Source organism: Gallus gallus, chromosome 3 (genome assembly GCF_016699485.2).
Source record: "Gallus gallus isolate bGalGal1 chromosome 3, bGalGal1.mat.broiler.GRCg7b, whole genome shotgun sequence".
NCBI lineage: Eukaryota > Metazoa > Chordata > Aves > Galliformes > Phasianidae > Gallus > Gallus gallus.
Window position 1 is genome coordinate 15,546,694 of NC_052534.1, and position 22,940 is coordinate 15,569,633.

The 22,940-nt window shown below is 45.6% G+C and overlaps 1 protein-coding gene across 2 annotated transcripts in view; it reads right to left on the reverse strand.

Annotated features, from left to right (window-relative positions):
• The window catches only part of ACSS1A (acyl-CoA synthetase short-chain family member 1A), a 35,871-nt gene that overhangs the window by 9,927 nt on the left and 3,004 nt on the right, over positions 1-22,940 (reverse strand). The window contains exons 2-8 of one of the 2 annotated variants that reach the window (XM_415011.8): positions 22,173-22,269; positions 10,958-11,157; positions 9,282-9,457; positions 6,372-6,524; positions 4,558-4,705; positions 4,123-4,260; positions 3,689-3,781 (exon numbers count right to left, since the gene is read on the reverse strand). In XM_415011.8, coding sequence (XP_415011.5) covers positions 3,689-3,781; positions 4,123-4,260; positions 4,558-4,705; positions 6,372-6,524; positions 9,282-9,457; positions 10,958-11,157; positions 22,173-22,269 — 1,005 coding nt within the window. Of the gene's footprint in view, positions 1-3,688; positions 3,782-4,122; positions 4,261-4,557; positions 4,706-6,371; positions 6,525-9,281; positions 9,458-10,957; positions 11,158-19,957; positions 20,120-22,172; positions 22,270-22,940 lie in introns of those variants that run through there. The other variant, XM_025149029.3, reaches the window with a different exon arrangement.

The following is a 22,940-nucleotide window of genomic DNA, read 5'->3' on the forward strand; positions in this document are numbered from 1 at the left end:
AGCTCTCCATGGCACTGAGCATGGAGTGCCACTAACTCCACTAACAGACCATTAACGTCCCACTTAGCTCTTCTCAGGGAGTACTGCATGGGCTGCAGCACTGGCTTTGCACCGAAGGCCTGCAGACCCTGCAGTGTCAAGACACGGTGCATGCATTCAGCACCCTCCCATGGACTCATCCACAGCAAACCAGGCACGAGGAGGTGCATTCTGATTCAGCCCATGTGCTCTCTGCCCAAAAGCCTGGCACTAAGTCAGCTCACAGATAAACCAGTTCCTCTAGCTACCAGTTAGCAATGAATACAAGGAGCTCTAATGCATACATACACCCTTCCAAGATTTTTTTCACATGAACGGGGCTGCTTGGCAGCAGGGACAATACTCATCAGCCCCATTTCCTACCCTAATAGTGATTTCACAGAGAAAGGGGATTTATCTCCCTGTGCTGTTTTTACAACTGTCTAAGGTTAGTAGGAAAAGCACTTCAGGAGTCTGAATTACTGTTATTACAGAGAATGAGAATAACCCACCCCTTACAAGCAATTTGAGATCATCTTCTATTCAAAATTGAACCTTTTAATCATTCTTTTTTTCATGCCTGCTAGGATGAACATTAAATCAGATTCCAACCTTAATAAGATCTGGAAGTAATTCAAAAACACAAACGAGAGACAAAAAAAAAAAGAAACCAACCCATAGGAACATTAAGCTTTAATAAACGTAGCTGTAGAAACGAAGCTGTGTTCTGCCACTTGAAGGGTGCTGAGCTCCACCAGCTTTGCTGAGGTTGGGGAAACTGAAATCAAGGCCGGGAAAGGCTGAATGTGACCCTGAATTTGCATCCATCAGTTACCCTGATGTGGCTACAAGGAAGGGTCTCCGAGGAAATGCATGCTTCAGAAATGAATGGTGACAGGGATGCTTCCAAATTTATTTGTATGGGAAAGACCTGTCTTAAACTGGTAACGTAAGAAACCAACATGAAAAGCTTCCAGAACCTACACAGAGATGTCTCTCAAACCCAGCTTTTGTTCACAGCTGCAGACAACAGCTGTACTTTGTGGGTATTTTTTTAAGTACAAAACAAAAATGGAACTACCGAATGTTTCCTCTGCACTGTGAATAACTGCGCCTGGAACTGAAACACAGATTTGATTCTATTACTGTCAATCACAGCCCAGCAATTCCTAATATTTTAACGCTAAAAGCCACAGAAATGCTCCATCTCTCTCATCTGCACACAACGCTACTAAAATTGCTTCTCGTAATTGCTGCCTTGCTCATTTGCTCATCCAAAGACTTTCAAGTGGATTCTTAAATCATCATTTGCTGATCTGCACACCCACCAGGCTTTACTAGCTGGCAACGTTGCTGCTGTGGAGAGCAACGTACCATAGAGGACATTGCACAGAGCAGTGCAATTACCGAGCTATAATGAAATCATCTGTGAGAGGTGACACTGCAGGATCACAACCAGCATCCATCAAACTGCTTCTGTGATCTCTTTCCATATTCCCTTTGCATTTATAGTTGTGTATATAGTGCTTCCATGATTAATTTGGCTTCCGCTTTATTGGAAGCATCAACTGTGGAGAAAGATTGATTCTACTTTCTAACAAAATCAATTTAATGAATATTTATCATTATATTATGCTTCCAGGAGCTGGTAACTGCATACAAAGCTACACTTGGTTCAAGTTCAGCATCAAGCACTTTGCGCTTATAGATTGTCCAGCAAATGCTCTTTAATCTCTCCCCTGAAAGTTCTTGCTCCAAAAACCCACAAAAATATGCCCTCTTACAAGATCTAACCCTGTATAAGGGAAAACAGACCTACCATACTGCATGCATTAGTAACTGAAGTCAAGCTATAGCCAAAAATATTGGGTCAAAAAAAGGCTCTTCTCATCTCCATCACCGTACAGCCATCAACTGCTTTTCACCAATGTTTGAACTCAGAGCAGGGAGGAGGAAAGCGTGTAGCACCTAGACCATCTGACTTTCTCCTGCTAAGAAGGTGAGAACCCAAATGATTTAAGGTATTAGGAAAGTACAGAGTAGATAATATTGCTGCTGTTCTATTTCAAATCCGACAATAGAAAGAGTCTGCGAGTCTGATCCAGATTAAATGGAGCTTGGTTGTGTGCCAGAAACTAACTCAGCACACTGAGATGGGTGATAGTTATCCTGAATACAGATGTTGGTAGCAGGAATAAGAGTGAAATCATGAGCAGGTTGCTTAGAAAGGGAACAGATATTCTGCTCAATAGCAGCTAGGAATTTAAGAGTAGGGAAGGCTTTTTTCCAGCAGAGGTAGGAAGCCCACAGCTGTGCTGTGTTCTTTAAGTGTATGGCTACACAGCAAGCTGTGAGGCTTGCAACTTGAGGACATATTTTTATCAATGCTCAGGACAAGAGCATTCAAAATGTACTTAGCAGCTGTTGAATGATGGTGACCAGAACAGAGGACTGGCTGACACCAAAGTGAGCAAAGAGCTGGGGGCTGTGCTGTGCTGTCCTACATACTGCTCACCACGAAAAGCAGGAAGCAGGAAACAGCTGGACAACCGGGACCGATTTTCCTGCTCCAAAGTGACAGCCCCTCTGTCCAGCAGGCTATAGATGGCGAATAGCCTATCAATGACAGCTACTACACTGGTGCACACAACTAGGCCAAGCGTGTCACTAAAACTGTACTACACTGGTTTTTTGAGGTATCAGAAGGCCAAAGGACTACAGTGTGCTACTACCCTTCTGGGAGGGACTGATCCAAGTAAGCAACAATTGCTGTCCCCATGCCACTCAGACAGAAAGCCTCCCTCCCCTGATTCCTTTCCAATCAGCCAAAGCAATATATACTTCTGACTACACAGATTAGTTTTCCATCTTCCGCTGTCCTTCTTGAAGCAAGGATATAAAACACACCCAAGTACAGTCTGCAGCTACATGCTGCTATAAGTGTCCTTCCATGATATCCTTTCATGATATCCTTTCATGATAAGACCACATCAAGGTTAGTACGGTTTGATAAATAACTGGAAATTAGGTTTCAAATTCAAGCTGCCTACTCCAAGCATTGCACTGAAATTCAATCTCTGCTTTCTGTTTCTAGAACCAATTGAGATTTTTCAGCTTTCAAAATATCAAAGAGCATTTAGAGAGGACAAAAGTGCAACATGTCGCTATTGCTTTTAGATGCTGTTGCCCTGCTGTTTTGTGCTGAAACTGCCCAGTGACTTTCCAAATCTGAACAAAACATCAGGAGGTTGTTTTTCTTACATAAGGCTCCCTGGGTTGAACAGAAATGTACAAATTCTCCTCTACAGATATAGAATCACAGAATCATAGAATGCCTTAGGTTGGAATGGACTGAAAGCCCACCTAGTTCCAACCCCCTGTTGTGGGCTGGTTGCCACCCCCACCCACCAGCCAGGCTACCCAGGGCCCCATCCAACCTGGCCTTGAACACCTCCAGGGATGCGGCACCACAGCTTCTCTGGGGAGCAGCTCCAGTGCCTCACCACTCCCAAAGGAAAGAATTTCTTCCTAACACCTCAATTTCCCCTCTTTTTGGTTTAAAGCCATTTCCACTTGTTCTATCACTTCTGGACACCAGCAACAAGACCTCCCATTGTTGACCTCATTTCAGCTATGACAGCCATGCACACCCCCTGAGGATGCCTTTTACCTGTTTGCCACCAAGTGTCCACGAGGGTACAGCGCCCTTCTCCCACCACATGGTAGAACCACTGCCAAGCCTCGTTGTTAATGGGCTCTCCCACTAGATCAAAAATAAGAAAGGGAGTAGTCTTAAGACTCAAAGAGTTGCTGACAGTTCATTCAGCCATTCTGTTGCTTGGGTTACCTAAGCCAGTAAAGTTAATTTACCACTGGATAAACGTTTTCTGCAAAGAATACAATTCTGCACTATAAGCTAGGAAGTGGACAATCACATGTAGGCTCAGTGTCTCCAGTTTGTTTCCCCTTCTGCTGAGACAATAACTGAAAATTCAGAAGGGGAGTCCACTTTATCAGCTGTTTATAACCATATTCTTCTGGTATCTTCACTCTCATCAGCTATAACCCTGTATCTTTACCACAGGAAAGTTTTATGCTCCCTACCTGATCCCAGGGTCTTCAGGGATGATCTGTCGTATTTCTTCACCCACTTGTCTCCATAATTCAACAGCAAGCGTATAGCTGTAGGTGCTCCATAAAACTGATTTATTTTCAGCCTTTGTACCATTTCCCAGTAACGGCCTGCAAGATCACAAACATATCAACACTGACATTCCACCACAAAAGCTTTGCATGAAGCTTAGCAGTCAAAGCTGATGCTGAGGTTACTGTGAGCACAGAGCAAAAACAATGGCAAGATTTCATATATTTTTTTAACAGTGAATGTACAGATGTTCCTGAACGTTATATATGTGCATTTCAAAGAAACTGAGCTTTTACCTCCCCTGAGCAGACAGGTTATGCCTGACAAGTTTCTAACCTCCTTTCGTCTTGTCACACGGCCACGTCTAGCCAACTCTTTGCCCATCACTCCCTTACCTGGGTCAGGGTACACTGGAGTGCTTTCAAACAGCACAGTGGTGCCTCCATTGCAAAGCGGTCCGTACACAACATAGCTGTGTCCTGTGATCCAGCCAATGTCAGCCACGCAGCCAAAGACATCACCTTGCTGGTAGTCAAACACATACTGCAAAGATAAATGTAAGGCCAGCTGATTTCCTGTTGGCAGGTGCATAGAGCTGAAGAGTATGGTGCTGGATGTGATACACCCAAGGGGGAGCAAGAGGGCTCACAGGGTGAGTGGTGCCACACAGGACACAGCAGCGCAAGGCCAGCCCGATGTGAGGAAACAAGCCAGAGGGACCAGGGCTTCAGTCTCCTGATTGTTTCTGCCAACATACAGGGAGCAAGGAACGTGACTGTTTCCAGACTGAAGCCTACAACCAAAGCCCAGAGCTCTGGATACCTGCAGCTGCTCACCCCAGACAGCTCACGTGGGAGAGCTGATCCTAAACAGAAGGGAGACTGCAGGTCTCAGAAGTTTAAGCCCCTCCTGGATATGAACATTTTTCCATAAGAGAGCTGGAGAAACTGATATGTGTACATGAAACATTCCCTGAGAAATGCTCTTAGCTGCTCAGCACCTTAATCAGTGCATTGCTTTCCAGATGCTTCCTTCTCCCTGCTCGTCTCCTTCAAATAAAAACCTTGGACAATGTGTTATTTTGCTTTGCCTTCAGAAAATGCTTCTCTCTATAAATCCATTTCCTCTGCCACGTGGTGAAGAGGTCCTGACTCATAAAGCAGAGTCAGTTTCACAGTTTAAATCAAAGGAAGAGGATCGGAACTCAAAAAATAAACCACATAACAACAAAAACCACGTGACGTGTTGCACAGATTATCTGATCTCTCTACTTAGGAGAGCTAACTCTCACCTTAACTTCACAAGTGCTTTTCCCCATCAGGCTCTAAAGCACCTCTAAGGGGGCTGCAGCTGCATGCAATGCCTCCCTGCACCAGTGTGCAGGATCTGCCTTCCGGACTAAGGGAGAAATAGATGCTTTGACAATTGCACGGTCACTCAGAAAAGCTGACATTACAAATACCCTGAATGCGGAGAAGTCTGACACTTTTACATTCAAATCTTGTTTACTTTTACATTCAAATCAGACGAAAGAAAGAAAACTTTGAAAGAATTGTATGTGATTACAAGTAGGGCGATACCACTGAAGTCAGATGGAGAACTTCAGACAAGTCCCATCTCCATTTCACTGTTAACTTCTCATATGCAGAGCTCAGATCACAAGCTCCAAGAAGCAGTTCCTTTTTTGGTTGGTTTTTATTTTCATGAGAAAGACATTTTTCATGATTTTGCTTTCAAGAGTTGAAGTATTTAGCCTAGATTACAACAAAAATCAGTGCAAAGGTTTCACCGTAGAACATGAATGCAATTTTTGACCTTCAGACTGCAGTGCTGCGCAAGAGGTTTTTAGAGTCCACATCCTCTCTGCTGGAAAAGGCCACTAGTCCACTACAAAACGTTACAGCAGTAGTCACATTACCAATGCCAGTGAAGTACGTACCTGAATCTCCTCAGCTGCACCACTTCAATGTCTCTAAATATGGGCCTAAGACACTACTACAGTATAGGCTCAAACACTCACACTATTATATTCCCCAGCTACAAACCCTAAATGTTACTTACACGTTCTCAGAATTTTGCAATTTGGTTACACTCAATAAGCCAATCAGGCAGCACACACAGAACACAGCGACCCCCACCAGGCAAAGTCCCTATCATTAATGTCGTCAGAAGGTAAGTGAACCTCCTCTAGAGGATACCTACAAGTTACCTTGTGCGTGAGAGCAGCATACAGCAGATATCCAGCCTGGGTGTGAACGATTCCTTTGGGTTTCCCTGTGCTGCCTGAGGTATACAGCATGAAAAGCATGTCTTCACTGTCCATGCTCTCTGGAGTGCATACAGAAGCTGCCTTGGCCATCTCCTAAGAAGAAAAGGTGGTGATGACAGAAAAACTTTGGTTATATGAAGCCAATTCATACTCCATCTGTAAGCATGTCAGTAGCGTCCAGAGATAAGAACCACCTCTGCTGCTGTCCCCTCATATCATAGGTTATAGTTGCTCACCTTGTGGAAAGGTTCCTGTGGACATATAGCACCCTGCCTCTCCACCAATACCTCTGCCAGGCTCAGAAGCCACGAGGAACTGGCCAGATAACACAACATTGCAGAAAAGAAAAACTGTTTGGTCGGGTGGCTAAGAACCTGGCTCCTCTCTTCACCCCTAGTGCCAGAACCACTAGAGGAAAGAATGCAATGTCCTACCAGTTCACAGCAAATTTTTGGACGAGCTGGTGTGCTCAGTCCATCAGAAGAAGGGGAAGGAGAAATAGTGTGCTTTTCAAAGAGGTCTGTGGTAAATGCAGCTTGTGGATGGCCAACGTCCAAAATACAGCTCAACAGTAAGCAGCCAGAATGCTCAAGCCCCTTACAAAGAACTTACAAAGGATGTTGCTTCTCATCAGCATTTAGACGCTGCATGAAAGTGTATCAGGACCAGAACATAAGTTGCTAAGGTCTGGCACAGAACTGTACTGTGAAAAAGGCCAAGCAGAGCTCTGGGAAATATCTTCAGACCAAAACAGATGGTGAAAACTTTAGACAGGATATCTGAATGCCTTCTGGATGTTTGCTCAGTGCTGCTTCTGAGCTTTGTATTCACTTTCTCCATCTATAGAGACAAGGAGTCCTTAACTGATCATAGCACTTACACATTTCATCAATGATGCTAGAATTAAGACAAGCTGCGAACTGAAAGTATAATCCCATCGCAAGAAAGCTTTCATGTATAAAATACACCAGGAGAAAGCTTTTCTTCCACAGCAGAGTGAACCACACGAATGCACTCTGAAAGAGCATAATTTGTCTACAGCACAGTGTGCCCAAATTGTAAATTTTTCATGAAGAGGTTGACCATTTTTCTTGCTGTGCACAGACTTGTGGTAATGACTGTGCACTGCAGATGCTCAACAAGTAGCAGTAAAAAGGCAGAGCTGGCTTGCTTCTCTCAAGCTCTGTGCTGTCTCAGCTGAATGATGATCCCTGGAAGGGTTATTACATTGCTCTTCGAAGGGCTTTCTAGGCACTACCTTTTTATAAGTATATACTGCAAACAAGTTCTACTTGCAGGTGAACACTACCAATCTGGGTCCAAACGTTTACAAGTGTCTGACAAGTAGAGCTTAATAAAATAAGAACTGATAAGGTCCGACATAATTCTTATCTGCTGACTTTCAGTACTTTGCAGGTATTTACGGTGACCAGGGTGGTGTTTGCATAAGCTCCATTAAAACATGAACTTAAATTGTGCAGCGAGCTATTGCACAGTATCTGTAGTTCACTTAAGACAGTGGATAACATGAATCATTTAAATGAGAGTCTGTTATTTGGCATGGCATCACTGTTTTCTCCCATCTTATAATCCTCTCCCTCCCCATCACTCAAATCTCACTGTTTCTCAGAGGTTTGTATGAAGGACATGAAACTGCAAGACAGAGGGACAACTGGGATTCCACTGGTGAGCGGGAAAGTGAGATAGGACTGAATAGAAAGTATCTATGATATGGGAAGATAAGCACAACTGCTCATAAGCAGGACTGCTGTAAAGATCAGTGATGAAAGTTAACAGCATTAATGGCTGAATTCTTGTTACGTTTCAGAGTTAATCCTACAACTGACAATGAGCTGAGGTCAGTTCTTAAATCACAAAATCACCTCAGGCTGTTTGCAGACTAAGGAAAAACATTCAATGTGCTTTGTTGAGTAAAGAGTAAGACAACTTCTGAATAAAACCTGCCCTATCTGTTTATCTTATCCTAATAGTTGCTCCTATCTCCTGTGACCAGCACAGCAACCTCTGAGTAATTATCTTGGCTGCAGAAGGGTGGTTTCCAGGTATTACTGATGAGTGCTTTCTGCTTAAGGCTGCTGGCAAATTGATAAAACTATATCTGCATTAGGTCGTACAATCTCACGTGTGGCAGCTGAACACATTAAAACGACCACTGTTTTCTCCTTTCTTCCTTCTACAGCACAGGCTGTAAACAGACACAAGCCATCACTGCCTCTCCCATCACGGGGTAACCATGACACCGTCCACTGACTATATTAAGTGCTCCCAGTAACTTGATTATTTCTGCACTGTCTTTCAACAGTGTGCAGTCTGAGAGCACATAGGAGAGCTGACAGAAATACAAACTAACGATAACAGCAGTGGGATCAGCACAATCCAGCTCTCAGGAAGCACTCATTCCTTAAATCGTGGCACCATCTTCAAAAACGCTGAAATAGTGCTGCTTCAACTCACAGTCCCTGCAGACTGTAATTTTAGGATGAATGATCTTCATCCTATTCAAGGATGAAAATCTAGATGCCATAAGGGGCATCTCCTTTTTGTCTTCAGAACTCGGGACCAAAAGGCACAAGTGGAGAAAAAGATGATCTAGCCAACACCCAGACCTAAAAGGAGTTAACCAGAGTGCCAGTGGGCAACCATACAGGTGGGTACTGGGATATACAGATGCTGCCACTGTAACACAGCTGCATCCATTAGGCCAATGAGGTGCACAAGAAGAGCAGCACGCACTCAAAACCTGCTCCGGAGGCAGCATAAAGGCAGGAGAGTAAACATCACATGGAGAAACAGCAGGGAAACGGGTAAGGTTTACCAGCAATCACATACTTCTTCGAGGGGAACGTCAAGGTCACCCATCTGGGTTTTGTTATCTGTCCTCTGTGCCACAAAGACGTGTTTGACACTTGGACAGTTCTTTACAGCTTCATCCACCGTCGTCTTCAGCTCTATGATTCGGCCTCCCCTGACACCCTGGTTGTAGGTGATAACTGCCTTGCATTCAGCTAAGAAGAGAAAGAAACAGCAAACATATCAGCCTGTTTTCCGATCTGTACATGGTGAGCAGACTAATTTTCATCAATTGGATGTCATTAGTTTGGGGGATGATGTATACGGTGCAACGTGTATTCAGAATTTGCATGAATCAAAAACAGTGACTGATGAAAGCACATTAAAACCTGACACACACAGAGTAGGGGTAGCAGGAATCTCCAGAGCTTATCGAGCCCATCCTCTCCACCCCAAAGCAAGGCTGGTTCCTGTTAAAACACTGCTGACAGCCTAATCTGCCTAAAACACTTAAGTGTGGGGTATTCTACTCCTTCACCAACAGTTTGCTCCAATGTCTGCCGTGAGTATGAGAAAAGTCCTTCCCAACACTTGGCTAAACATCATTCACTCTAATTTAAACGCATCAGTTTCTACTTGTCAGAGTCAACGTGCAGAACATCCTTCCCAGTTACATATGTTAAAAACGCTCACAGCTTCTCTAGGCTGAAACCAGTGCAAAGCTTCCAACAACTCCAGTAGGTCTTAGTGAGCAACCACCTCCTTTATCCCTTTGCCATCCTCTCTTTAGGACTGCGTATAACTGTCCATTCCAAATCGAAGGGCGCTATACACAGCACCCTCTCAGAGGCATTACCCTGCTCTGAGATACTTGCAGCCTTCTGAAACTCACCTATACCTTGGTGGGAAACCTTTTAAAAGCCACAGCACATAGCAGCACCCTGACAGACCGCTTCAAACTCTATCACACTACATTAATTACAGAGCTCTGTAGAAAGATGCAGAAAAATAATTCTTTAGTCTACTTTCTCCATATAAGTGGCCAAAAGTGAGGGATAACCAGAACGTGTGCTTACTCTGAATAGATTTGCTATAAATTAAAAACAAAAACAAACAAACAAACAAAACAACAACCACAAAAATGGCTGTTTAGTCATAAATAAGCTGATGTAACTGCTAGAACATGAGTCACTTGCTATTTTGTTCTTCTGCTGCTGTATTTTCAGCATTCCCTTTAATCACACTACAACTGCTTTGGGTTAAGAACAGCTCTCTGTATCAGTACCATGCCTAATGGAGTGGGAGCAGACTGCCAACACTTTGCTGCTGTACATACACCACCGTATCACAATCTAGACTGCAGAACTAGCACTCTGCACAAGGACCAGAGAAGCACTTCAACTATGCTTCAAAAGAACAAATCAGGCCACATTCCTAAGCTCTGGCTTTCCCTCCAGGTTCACTGTCGTCTGGAAGTAACCCAGAGCAGAGAGAATGTTAAGCAATTTATAAAGTTTTATATTATAAAGTAAGGCCAAAAGATATTTCTACTAAGGAAAAGGCTCTTCACAGAACTTTGCAAAGGAAAGTGGACTATCCAGGCAGCTGAGAAGGAACCTGTTCTTCTGTCAAGAAAACACAGAATTTGGACAAAAGTGCATTGTGGAGTGTGTCAAGACCCAAAGGGGTTTGCTCCCCAGTCTGCAGCTACTTACAGTCCATGATCCTTCCAGCTAAGGACTCTGCACTGAATCCCGCGAAGACCACGGTGTGAACAGCACCAATCCTAGCACAAGCCAGCATGGCTGCCACAGACAGGGGGGACACGGACATATAGATGGCAACCTTGTCCCCCTTCTGTATCCCATATTTCTTCAGGGTGTTGGCAAGACGGCACGTCAGATCCAGAAGTTCCCTGCAGCACAGAAGCAATGTTGTCACACGAGTGCACAACCTGTTTTATACAGGCAGATAAAAAAAGGATGAGCTTGAGCTAAGAGAGGTGTTGTGCCTCTGGATATTGTCGCCTCTGCGGTACCAGGCATGCCAACCTCTGCACCTTGAAGTGGCCTGGGATCTGGTTGGAGCCAGACCGTTCCTGCCCTTGGGGAAAGGAGAAAGTGGGACGGGGAGCCACACCTGCTGCCTATCACAGAATATCCCAAGTTGGAAGGGACCCTCAAGGATCACAGAGTCCTACCTGTGGCCCCACGCAGCACAACCCAAACCCAAACCCGATGTCTGACAGCGGTGTCCCAGCATTCTTTGAACTCCAGCACTGGGGCCGTGCCCACCGCCCTCTGGGACAGAACCTTTGCTGCAGCCGCCATGAGGCCTCCCTCAGCTCCTCTGCTCTGGGCTGAACAACCACAGCGGCCTTCGTGCTCCTCACACACCTTGCCCTGCAGACCCTTCTCCACCCTTGCAGCCCTCCTTTGGATGCTCCCTAACAGCCATTTTTGTACTGTACTGCTGACATAAATGCAAGACAAAATGGAAACTGCTGTCAAAAAATTCCGAGCACTGCTGCTTACTATGTGAAGGAACTCCTAGTAACTGCTTCGTAGCACATGGCTTTTAAACCACAAGGGTAAACAGTACTTTTACACGCCTAAGGAAGAAAAAGAGAAGTGAAACTAAGTCCTGAGATAGGCCTTAATGCAGTAGATTCCGCAAGACTCATCAGAGCAGTATTGACAGTGATTTGAATTCTCCAGTTGGTTGTCTCAGCCCGTCACACCACCAAGCGGAACTGCCTAGCAGAGCTTGGGTATTGCCCTTGCAAGAGTAAAACCACAGCGGCTTCTCACAAAAAGAAACTCAGAACACTGAGAACAGGAACAAAGGCTCAATTCACAGCGTTTGCCACTGCAGCCCACTCACTTAACAGCAGAAACATTCCTCTGTGCAACAGAAACACAGTTTGTGGACATGAAATTGCTTGTGCATTTCATCTCATGTCTGCACGGAGGATAACACAATTGCAGGCTTACCTGCAGTCACTGTCATGAATTGAACAGCTCTGTGTGTTTGCAGCAGTACCCCCAGAAGCCAGAGAAGGGCAGGGTGCAGTGCTAGGTGAGGAGCACTGCCTGGTGCCAGCTACCAGCTCCAAGAAGAAGAATCCCAGAGTATGCCAGGAAAAGCTGTCCTCTGGGTCTAGGAACTCACTGAGCACTGAGGCTCAGAGGAGAGAAAGAGGTTCTACTCCTGAGCACAACCGTCTACAACCTGTCACCTGCAGGTGCTTGGGGTCTGCAAGCTATTCCACGAGGGACTGTAAGAACTGTAGCAAGTAAATGGATTTGGGGGCCCCATACCCAAGTAAACAGCGAAGTGTGAACCTCCCAATGTATCCTTATCTTCCAGAACTGATCTTAGCTGTGAAAAACAAGCAAGCAAGCAAGCAGTTTTCAGCTGATGGCTAAGCTGGAAACAAAATGAAATGTTGTTCTGGTCAGTCAAAAATCATTTCCTTTTTAAAATCAACGCATGTAGGAAATGGGCACAGTCCAAGAGATCCACTTTGGAAGTGTCACTAATGAAAACAAAGGCTGAGACTAACTTAAGGATAAAACTCCGTTTGCGTTGCAGGGGCAGTGAAGCAGTACAGCCATAAACAAAGTAGAAAGAGAGATACAGTGATAGCTGAAGAGATACCACCCACAATTGTCCTTCAGAGGATGAGGAAAATGAGCCTTGAATCCCAGCCACAGCACTTTGTGTTATTTATTTTAAGGCTATTCTTGTAGCATTCCATAAATAGATCCCTCCTGAAGCACAGTAACTGAGAGAGGTGGCAGACATGCTCAGTGCTAAGGGTTCATACCACGCAGTACCTGGTCTCTGGCAGCAGCTACCAACAGCTGCCACAACAGAGAGACTGCAACCCTACAGGAGGGTGATGCAGAGTGGCTTTACCCTGAGTTTCATCCTCATGTTTTACAACCAGAGATCAACGTAACTCTGAAGTACCACATTCAGTACCTCTTTCCAAGTGCTTCATGAGCGTGCACAGCCCTACTAACTACCTAAGGATGCAGCCTGCTAAGCTGCATTTATTTTACTTGCTATTGCTAAGTTCATGAGCCGATCTACTTCTGCTGCAGGGAGCAGGAAGTGCAATAAGCCCCAGATAAGAAATTGTGAGAAAGCAAAGTAAAAAACACTTATTTGTAGTGGAACACAGAGAAGTGCTTTCAGAGCTGCAGCCTCTTTCTCGTGAACAGAAAACATCAAAGAGCTCTGGGTAGGGTGTCCTCTCTGAGCAGCTCGGAGGTTCACTTGCTTATTCAGGGCTTGGTGATGATGACAGCAGAAACTCCTTGTATTTTTTAATTATTAACCCAAATTTAACATTTGGGTAATGAGAGTGTATGAACATGCTGATAGACGATAAGGGTCAAGTCTTCATCCCCAGATCTACCTGTTTTGCCTCATCCTTTGTGCGCTGAATGGCACAATAAAAGGTCATGTTTTCCTTTGCTCCTCTGGAGGTGCAACACATGGAGGAATGGGCACAAAGGCAAAGAGACAGCAAAGCCAAGACCTCCATCAAAGAAACAAATCTCAGAATATCAGCTGTGTCTTCTGGCTCCTACAGCTGCAATCCTGACTTCGCCTCCAGCTCAACAATGGGAGTTAGCAGAAACGCTGTGTCAAGAATTCTATCCTGGAATTCCTCACTGCTTCATGCACTTTTTCCTCTCCAAGGGCAGACAATTATTAAATGTGAGCAGGTTACACTTTTCCAGCACTGATCGTAGGCACATTTCTAGATGGAACGAGCAGCCTGCATGGACAGCGCCCGGCAGAATTGGGTGGAAGAGACCCATCTGATTCCAGGGAACTGAATTGAGCAGGAGCAAACTTTGCCTTTATCCTCCTCACATGCTGCTGTTACCCAACTCTACGCTGAGATTACTCCATCACACAAAAGGCCAAGAGCAATTCTGACATCCAGCACTGCCCCACCTTTGGCAGAAAAGCAGTGGCAATGCCATCCAGAATGGCCAGCCTGTACACAAGAAAGGAGTGGCCTCCCACTCAAACCCTATGGGTGTGTTGGAAGCACAGGACATCTACCCAAAACACACACCAGCTGCTGAACTGAGCTAGGCACTGTCACCTTGGAGCCTATGGCGCAGTGCAAAACAAGGCATCCTTGCTTAGCATCTGCTACACGCCCCTGTTCATTGCAGAGGAATTGGACTAGATGACCAAAGATGAAGGTCCCTTCCAACTCAAAAGATTCTATGGTTTTATGGGGTATGAATGAAGGATAGAGCAAACACAGTCCTGGAGTGAAAGCTTCTATCCTAAAAAGGCTCAGCCTTTGCCACCAGTGATGGACAGAGGTAGTCAAAAAGCTTGGAGCAGCTGTGTGCTACTTCTTCAAAGTGTAAGGTAAGCAAGCACGGCAACATCCCAAGCAATGCTCTCAAAAGGATTTCAGCTCTCTGCACAGAGCAGACAGGAGAGATGCAGGAAGCTGACCAAGAAGCTGGGTGAACAGAGGGCCCCATGGAGGGCCAGCTGCCTGAATGCAGGCCTTGGTGCAATTGGGAGGGGCTCAGAAGAGCAAAGAGCTGGAAGAAGGAAATGTGCTACAACAGAAGGAAGTACTCAGCCTCTCTGAGCAAAGAAAGCTGAGGAACTGTAAAGTCAGATAATGCAAAACGTCTACTGCTCCTCTGCGTGAGCTGATCTTAAAGAGCAAGGGCAGCAGGTCTCCATTTACAGGGCTCTCCATATACAGGCACTCGGGTAGATAAAGCATCAGGGCGGAGCTGAGACAGGGGAATCAGCAACCAGTTGGAGCCAGGAGCCGAGGCAGCTGCCTGCACAGGAGAACATGGAACAAGAAAGGGAGTTTTTAAGACAAAGCACAGACAACAGGCCAGGAGATGGAAGATGCATTCATGAACATGAGCAGGGAAGGTGAACATTACGACAGATGGAGGGCATTCTGGACTTGCTCTCAGCAAAGAAAATGTATTTTTCACCTAAAAATGTGGACAAATTCAACCTATTCATTGTACTGCAGGTGTAAAGGTAAACAGCTGTTGAATATGAAAGTCACATAAACGCAGCCAGACAAAAAAACTGACAGAGAAAACAAACTGGAAAGCAACAGTATGTCAAACAGATCTGTATCGACCCTGGTCTTACTTTGCCTCTACAGAGGTGCAGAAGTTACAATGCAGGCTTTAAGCACCACTCACAAGAGTTCTGCAGAGCGTGTGCCAGGAGGACATGAGAGCAGGAAGGGGCTGGGCTGCACAGAACTCCCTCAGCAATGACGACGCTGCTGCAGAGCTGCTCTCCTCCTGACCCATGGTTTGCAAGACCTCAGGAATTAAGCTTGCCAGGTTTGCTCTGGCAGCCTCGCTTCACGTGAATTAGCTGAAAAGCGACTCTTCTAGTTAACCCAGCAACTAGGACTCTTTATGTTTCTTTATCTTTTTATGGTTTTATGACGCTAACGCAGGGAAATAGAGGGCAGGCATGGTAACAGAGGCCTTGACAAGTGGGCACATGGGATGTGATAAGCACAGGGTGGCAAGAGCCAGAGCGCAGGCTGGCAGTGCTGGGAACAAGCTCGGTGATCAGCAGGAGAAACACAGACCTGGAGCTGGGCAAAAGTGGTGTCAGGGAAACACACAGCATCTCTATCTTTCTCCAAAGTAATTAAATCTAGGCTAATACAATCAGGCTGTTAATGTTTCAATTATTCTAGGAACAAACTCTCGGCTCTCTGTATGTAAGGATTCTTTATGTCTGCAGACAAGATTTTGAGTGCTAACACTGTTCTCTTCCAGAGACTCATCACATTTTGCTCCTCAGCTGCCACAGCATCGCTTCTCAGCACAGTGACTGCAAGACTGGCCCTCCAGCAACACCAGCAGATGACTGCTCAGGCCACGAGCTCTGCTTCACCTAACAGACGCAGCACTCCCCTCCGATCTTCCTGATATCCCTGTTTGGAGAATACCAGACTACATTTCTCCCACATCCCTCCCCAGATACAGTGGCGCCTGTGTTTCCAAAGCCCATTGCTCAACGTCTGGAACAAAAACTCCAGTAAAAACCCTTCACTGACTGACACATAGCAGTCCTCTGGCACATTTTAGAGATGCCTGCCTGGCAGAAACATTTTGCCAAGAAACCTGATAGTATCTTTCAGTACAGCAAAACAGCCCGCGGCTTTCTAAACAAAGGAAGCTCGTTCTTTTTACGTCCAAAATATTGCATCAGGACCTTCTTTGGGAAGGAGCCTTCCTGCTTGTTTACCCTGGAGAAGAGAAGGCTCTGAGGAGTCCTCATTGTGGCATTCCAGTACTTACAGGGAGCTTATAAACAGGAGGGAGACTGACTTCTTACATGGTCTGATAGCAATAGAACAAGGGGGGATGGTTTTAGACTAAAAGAGGGAAGATTTGGGTTAGATGTTAGGTTAGATTAGGTTAGATGGTTTAGGATATTGGATGCTTATTCAGAGGGCAGTAAGTCACTGGAACAGGTTGTCCACAGAAGCTGTGGTGCCCCATCCCAGGAGGCATTCAAGGCCAGGTCGGATGGGGCCCTGGGCAGCCTGAGCTGGTGGGCGACAGCCCTGCCCATGGCTGGGGGTTGGGGCTGGGTGGTTTTGAGGTCCGTTTCAGCCCAAACCATTCAGTGATTCTATAATTCAAGACATCTTCCTAGTATAGCCAGTGCTCTATACAGGCTTTGACAGTGCCTGTTTAAGTTAATAGATCTAGCACAAGCCACGTTCTCTGGCTTCTCAGACCCAAGGCTGGGTTGCGTACTTCTTGAGTCACCAATTTATTACATGGATCTGTAGTTTGAATCGGACAGGAACTGTTTGAAAACTCAGGTCAAATGCGCCACATAGATTCAGCTTTTAGTTTTAAAAGGAGATCTGGACATCCGTCATCCCAGCAGCCTCACCTGGCCTCCTTTTTATTGCTCGGTATGAATTACTGTGGGACAGCTGAGTTCAAAACTGTCTCTATACCTCATGATCACAGTGCCAAGGATGCTGCCATTTGAGATGTAGGTTCAATTCCCCTGTAAGCAAACCCCGTCTCTTCCTCCTGGGTCAGTGCTCTGCCCAAAAGGATAATACACAAACCCACCCACTGCTCACTCAATTTCTGTGAATAGCACCTCAGTTTAATGCTCCATATTCCTCCCTTTTAGGTAAACAGTGAAAATACATTTATTTGGTCACCAAAAGATTCACCTGAAAGCTGAACTTGGAAAGCTGAAGCAATACTGGGAAGAAAGGAAACAGTTTGCTGCCAATGAGAAACACCTCCCACACTACATTGCCTGGCAATACCCACATGGCTTCCAAACACCATCCCCACTATAATCGCTAACACAGTTTCAACCACTTCATCTCTGGTTCAGGAACCTCCATATCGGTGCCTATTAAAGGCGTCGCTGGGATGTAGCTAATGAAGACATTCAATCATTCCTTCTCAGCACATCCTTGCATGCTGAAAAGCTACCTGAGAACCTCATTTCTGGCACCTCAGCTTTGGCTTTCCGCTCCCTACTTCACGTTCTGTATTTGAACATGAGTCGGCAATGTGCACCAGCAGCGCACAGAGCCAACCACATCCTGGGATGTATCAAAGGAAGTGTGACCAGTAGGTCAAGGGAGGTGATTCTGCCCCTCTACTCCGCTCTTGTGAGACTCCACCTGGAATACTGCATCCAGTTCTGGGGCCCCCAACACAAGAAGGACATGGAGTTGTTGGAGTGTGTCCAGAGGGCCAGGAAGATGATCAGAGGGCTGGAGCACCTCCACTGTGAGGACAGGCTGAGAGGCCTGGGGCTCTTCAGTCTGGAGAAGAGAAGGCTCTGAGATCTTATAGCAGCCTTCCAGTACCTGAAGGGGCCTACAGGAAAGCTGGGGAGGGACTTTTAATAAGGGCACGTAGTGACAGGATGAAGGGAAATGATTTTAAACTGGAAGAAGGTAGATTTAGATTAGATGTTAGGAAGAAATTCTTTTCTGTGAGGGTGGTGAGGCACTGGCACAGGGTGCCAGAGGCTGTGAATGCCTCTCCCTGCAGGCGTTCGAGGCCAGGCTGGATGGGGCTGTGAGCAGCCTGGTCTAGAGGGAGGTGTCCCTGCCTATAGCAGGGGTTGGGATGAGGTGGTCTTAAAGGTCCCTTCCAACACAAAACATTCTCTGAGTCTTTTTCAAACATTTCCTCTGCCTGCAACATTTTTGGCACCAGAATGAAGTCCCTTGTAAAGGAGAACCCTTTTATTGAGACCCAGCCTGCAATTCTTTGTGGGAACAGGTTGGCTAATGCATACTGCTGCTCACTTCTTTCCACAGCTGCCTTTGGGAATACCCATTCTCATAACGCTCAGACAACTACGCCCCCACTCCAACTCTGCAACTCCCTCTCTGCACAGTAGTATAGTTCCTCTGTAACTCACTGCACTGCCTTGAACAGCTTGATAAAGTTATGATCTGGTTGATAAAGGTATTCAACAAACTAGCAGAATATTTTCCTCGTTCATTCTCTCTTTCCTGCTTACAACTTAGGATTTTATAGTTCTGGGGAACACTTGCTCACTGGTGGCTGCATTGTGTATACTGTGGCAAATAAGAAACATAGGAGAGAAAAAACATATCAGAGAGGGAGAGGCCTGGCATAGCTTCAGGTACTGGTTTTTAAGCTTGCCTGCTGTTGAGCTTACAAAGTCAATAACCTAGCAGCTCCAGCACTGAACTCTGCCTGCTTATATAACTCGCTTGATAATATAGTGCACTTTAAAACCCAGGCTCAGCAGTGCCTTCAGGAACTCCTCTGCAAGGTTTCAAAGCTCCTGGGTGCTGACAACATCCCCAGACCAAGATAAAATACTCCCAGCTAGGTTGGACCCTTCACCAATCAGTTCAGCTCTCTGCTCACAGCAGCACACTGCTGTGGGCTAAGTGCTACTTTGCCAGCATCCTAGCAATACCTTTGTGGTTGGTTAGCCAGACCACTTGATAAAAAAAGGCATGATTTGTCTCCAGTTTGCTGACTGCAGCCACCCACTCTCAGGAGAGACACATGCCCTGTTGGCACAAAGCTGTAAAAAAACATCTCCCACCTTCATGCCACTTAATCACGTCTCCAGCATCTGGGATGCAGCAAGCACTGGTGGTTGGTGAAATCCACTAGCTGAGCCTCCTTGCTTCAGGACAGAGGTGCTGAGGCTGCTCTGGGAGCCAGGAGCCCTCCAGCAGGTCAGCCTTGCCCTTTGGGGCCACTCTGGTATACGTCTGGCAAATGGCAAGGAGTCAGGAGGGCTCTCCAAAGGAGTAATTCAGTTTTATAGCAGAGGCTTTCAACAGAAGATATGGATTCATCGCAACTGAGCTTCCAGGAGTAGCAATCACCATTTCAATAAAACTACAATGTTTTACCCAAGGCTTTGTGAATCTTTGCCAATAAGGATATGTTTGAATTCCTGTTGTAGCAAAGAGCCCTTAAACTCAGTTGAATAAACACAACCCACTTTGCCAACAACCATGCATAAAGATGTATGCTGACTCACAGCACAGCCCCAGATCTTTGAGCTCTTTGCTCACTTCCTGTAAGGCAGTTAGTGGGGATGTACAAGAAAATGGAGGCCTTTATCCCTCCTTACAATGAGTGAGCTGGGACAGCACCCTGCGGCCTAGCTGCATTTCTCACCAATGCATGTAGAAGGCCTGGCTCGTGTAGGCCTTTCCCTTAATTGTAGAAGGAAGAAGCATGTTCATGCCCTTTTCCTGCACAACAGCTTGCTTTCTTCACTGCCTGTGCTGGGAACAGGGCTGACACTCAGTTGTTTTCTTGCCCCTGCAAGACCCACACAGAAGGAAGAGCATCCATGCAAGGAGCTGTACTTTTCCTCAGGCCTCCCAAGGTACATCTATAAGGAGAAGAAGCGCATAACAGCAAGCTCTGCAAAGCAGGTAACAACAAACTAGAGCCTTGTACTCTACAACACTTATCTTTGGGCACCTCCCACCTGAGATTCGGAGACTTTCCCCAAATCTGGTATATAAGACAGGCCAAATTCAAGTCTTTACCTCCCCCATGCATGATTTCAGGGCTATTCTCCCATTAACAGTGCATCCAAATCCTAACAAAAGGGCTATAATTTCTCTGCTACAGATAAGAGCAATTGGGAACTGCTGATATCGAACGCTCCTTTCATTTCCTTTTCATGCTGGGGCTAATGTGTAGAGCTCACTTTGCCACAGAAGGCTCACTTGGGGTTACTGAATTGACACCACAGTGGCAACTCATCTTCTGGCATGCTTTCCCTCAAAAACCTTCTACTGAAACCAAGATGTTACTACAAAAAGTGTAATACTTGTCTTTAAGCCACTGCAATCACAAATCCACAGGCTGAAAATATGCTTTCCTTCAAATTCATTTTTTGAATGCCATGGGCCATGAGAAAAATGGTTCTGTTGCTGTTCAGAAGATGTTTCTCATTCTTCTGGAGATCCTGAGAAAACCATTTGAGGATCTAGAGCAGCTCAACACATTTCAAGCAGCACAGCCTAAGGGGAAGGCTGGAGTTGCCTTGAATGAGTCTCTACTATCTGACGGGCCACTCTTCTAAGTTAATCACAACACAACACACCCAATTCCCACCCAGTATACTCCCATTTGCACACATGAGACATGAACACAGCTGTAGAAGTACGTACACCTCCTCACACTTCAGGAGAAACCCCAGATTCCTTCTCACTTCATACAGCCAGAATGCCAAAAACAAAACTCAAAGGTTTAGGAAAGCTACCCAGTTGGCTACAATACGTTGTATGGTGCACTAACCTCTCAAAGTTCTTTGCACACCTGTTTCTCCCTGCCGACCAACTTCTTCACTCTAATGCATTATGTTTTCAGGAGCTTTGATAAATGCTGAAGGGAAAACAGACAACTGGAGCTATTTACAGTCGAAAAGTCCCACAGATCCCAACTATCGACATGCTGCAGCGTATCTTGTAAAGGAATCAGATGCTGGGACTTTCTATGTTGCTTCTGCTTTCTGATCCAGCAGATCAAACATCTAGCTGCCTGAAACAGGCACTGAGCAACATACAAGTCTGGGAAACATCTGACTGTAGAGACAGATGATGTAAAAGGCATTTTTGCAAGCAGGTATTTCCCCTAATTGAGGTCACGTAGCAGGGAGAAGAGAAATATGCTTCAAGTCTGACATTTTCCAGCAAACTTTACAGACTATAGCAGCAATTACAAGTCGATACCACTCATAACAGCCTCAAGATTACTCTAAAGTGCACTGGGGACGTGGAAGAGGAATACAGAGAACTTAAGATCCCTCCAGCAACACAAGGCATTCTTTGCACCAACACACTTGCTGCTGTTCTGAAACTGGAAGCTGCTCGCAGAACTTTTCCCGTGGACACTCTACTGAGCAAAAAGAAAACATGAGGATGAGACAAAAGCCAAGGAAAAGAAGAACAAGTCCTTCTGTTCTAAAAGCTCCCACTCAGAGAAGGAGAATCTACAGGCAAACCTGATTAACAGAATAAACAGAAGATGATGTCAGAACTGAATTTTTCAGTAACTGTCACTAATGCGCATCTGCTGCACCTCTCAGCCTCCCAGAAGTTTATTCACTATGTAGGACTCAAGGAACAGGGAGCCCTCCCCATGAAGAAACCAAGGAAGAGTATCATTTCTAGCAGGGGAACATGCCTCAGTTTTTCATAAGCTATCCCATCATGATACTCTAAGCTGGCAGCAATGCCCTGGCTGCACGTTCCACATGCTGGAGTACATTGGAAGAATGCAGAGTTTCACAGAAGTCCAGTTTCAGAGAATCAGCTCTTCTCCCAATCCCACCATACTGCCAGGCATTGTAGAGCATCGTGAGAGAGTGCCATACCTGTATGTGACATGCACTGCAGTTCCGGGCTCATCTCTCTCCCATATCAAAGCCACTCTGTTTGGGGACTTCTCAACATGCTGGTCCAAGCAATTTACTGTAAGAAAACAGAGGTTTAAACAAAGCACAAAGACAAGTAAGTCTTCTGATGGTTCTCCTCCTCAGAGCAGCAATTCACTGCATCAACCTTGCAGCCTTGTCTTCCCCAGCTTCCATTTGTAGCACCGCATCGTTTGAATTGTCTACTAACCACTCAGGCAAAACATTTATAATTGAAAGAGCTGATTTTCCATTAACTGAAAGTATGTAAAACTTTAGGAACTGGCATAAACTCATGGAGTTACTCCACAACTGATGGAGTACGGACATCTACACATCTAAGAATCATAGAATCATGGAATCCTTAGAGTTGGAAGGGGCCTTTAAGGGTCATTTAGTCCAACTCCCCTGCAATGAGCAGGGACATGCGCTGCTAGATCAGGTAGCCCAGGGCCTGACCCAGCCTCGCCTTGAAAGTCTCCAGGGATGGGGCATCCACCACCCCTCTGGGAAACCTCCAGCTGTGTATGAAGTGCAGAGTGGTTTCAGAACCAAACTCTGTGTGAGATGTATGAATGGGCTGACAGACAGCACCCACCGTAAGGAAACTTCTGTAGAACCCTCTCAGGAAAGTCACCTTTGTGCTCAACAGCAACATGCCCGCTGTTTACAGATTAGACTTGTAAAGTACTAATTCCAAGCCAAAGTGACAATTATGTACTTCATTAT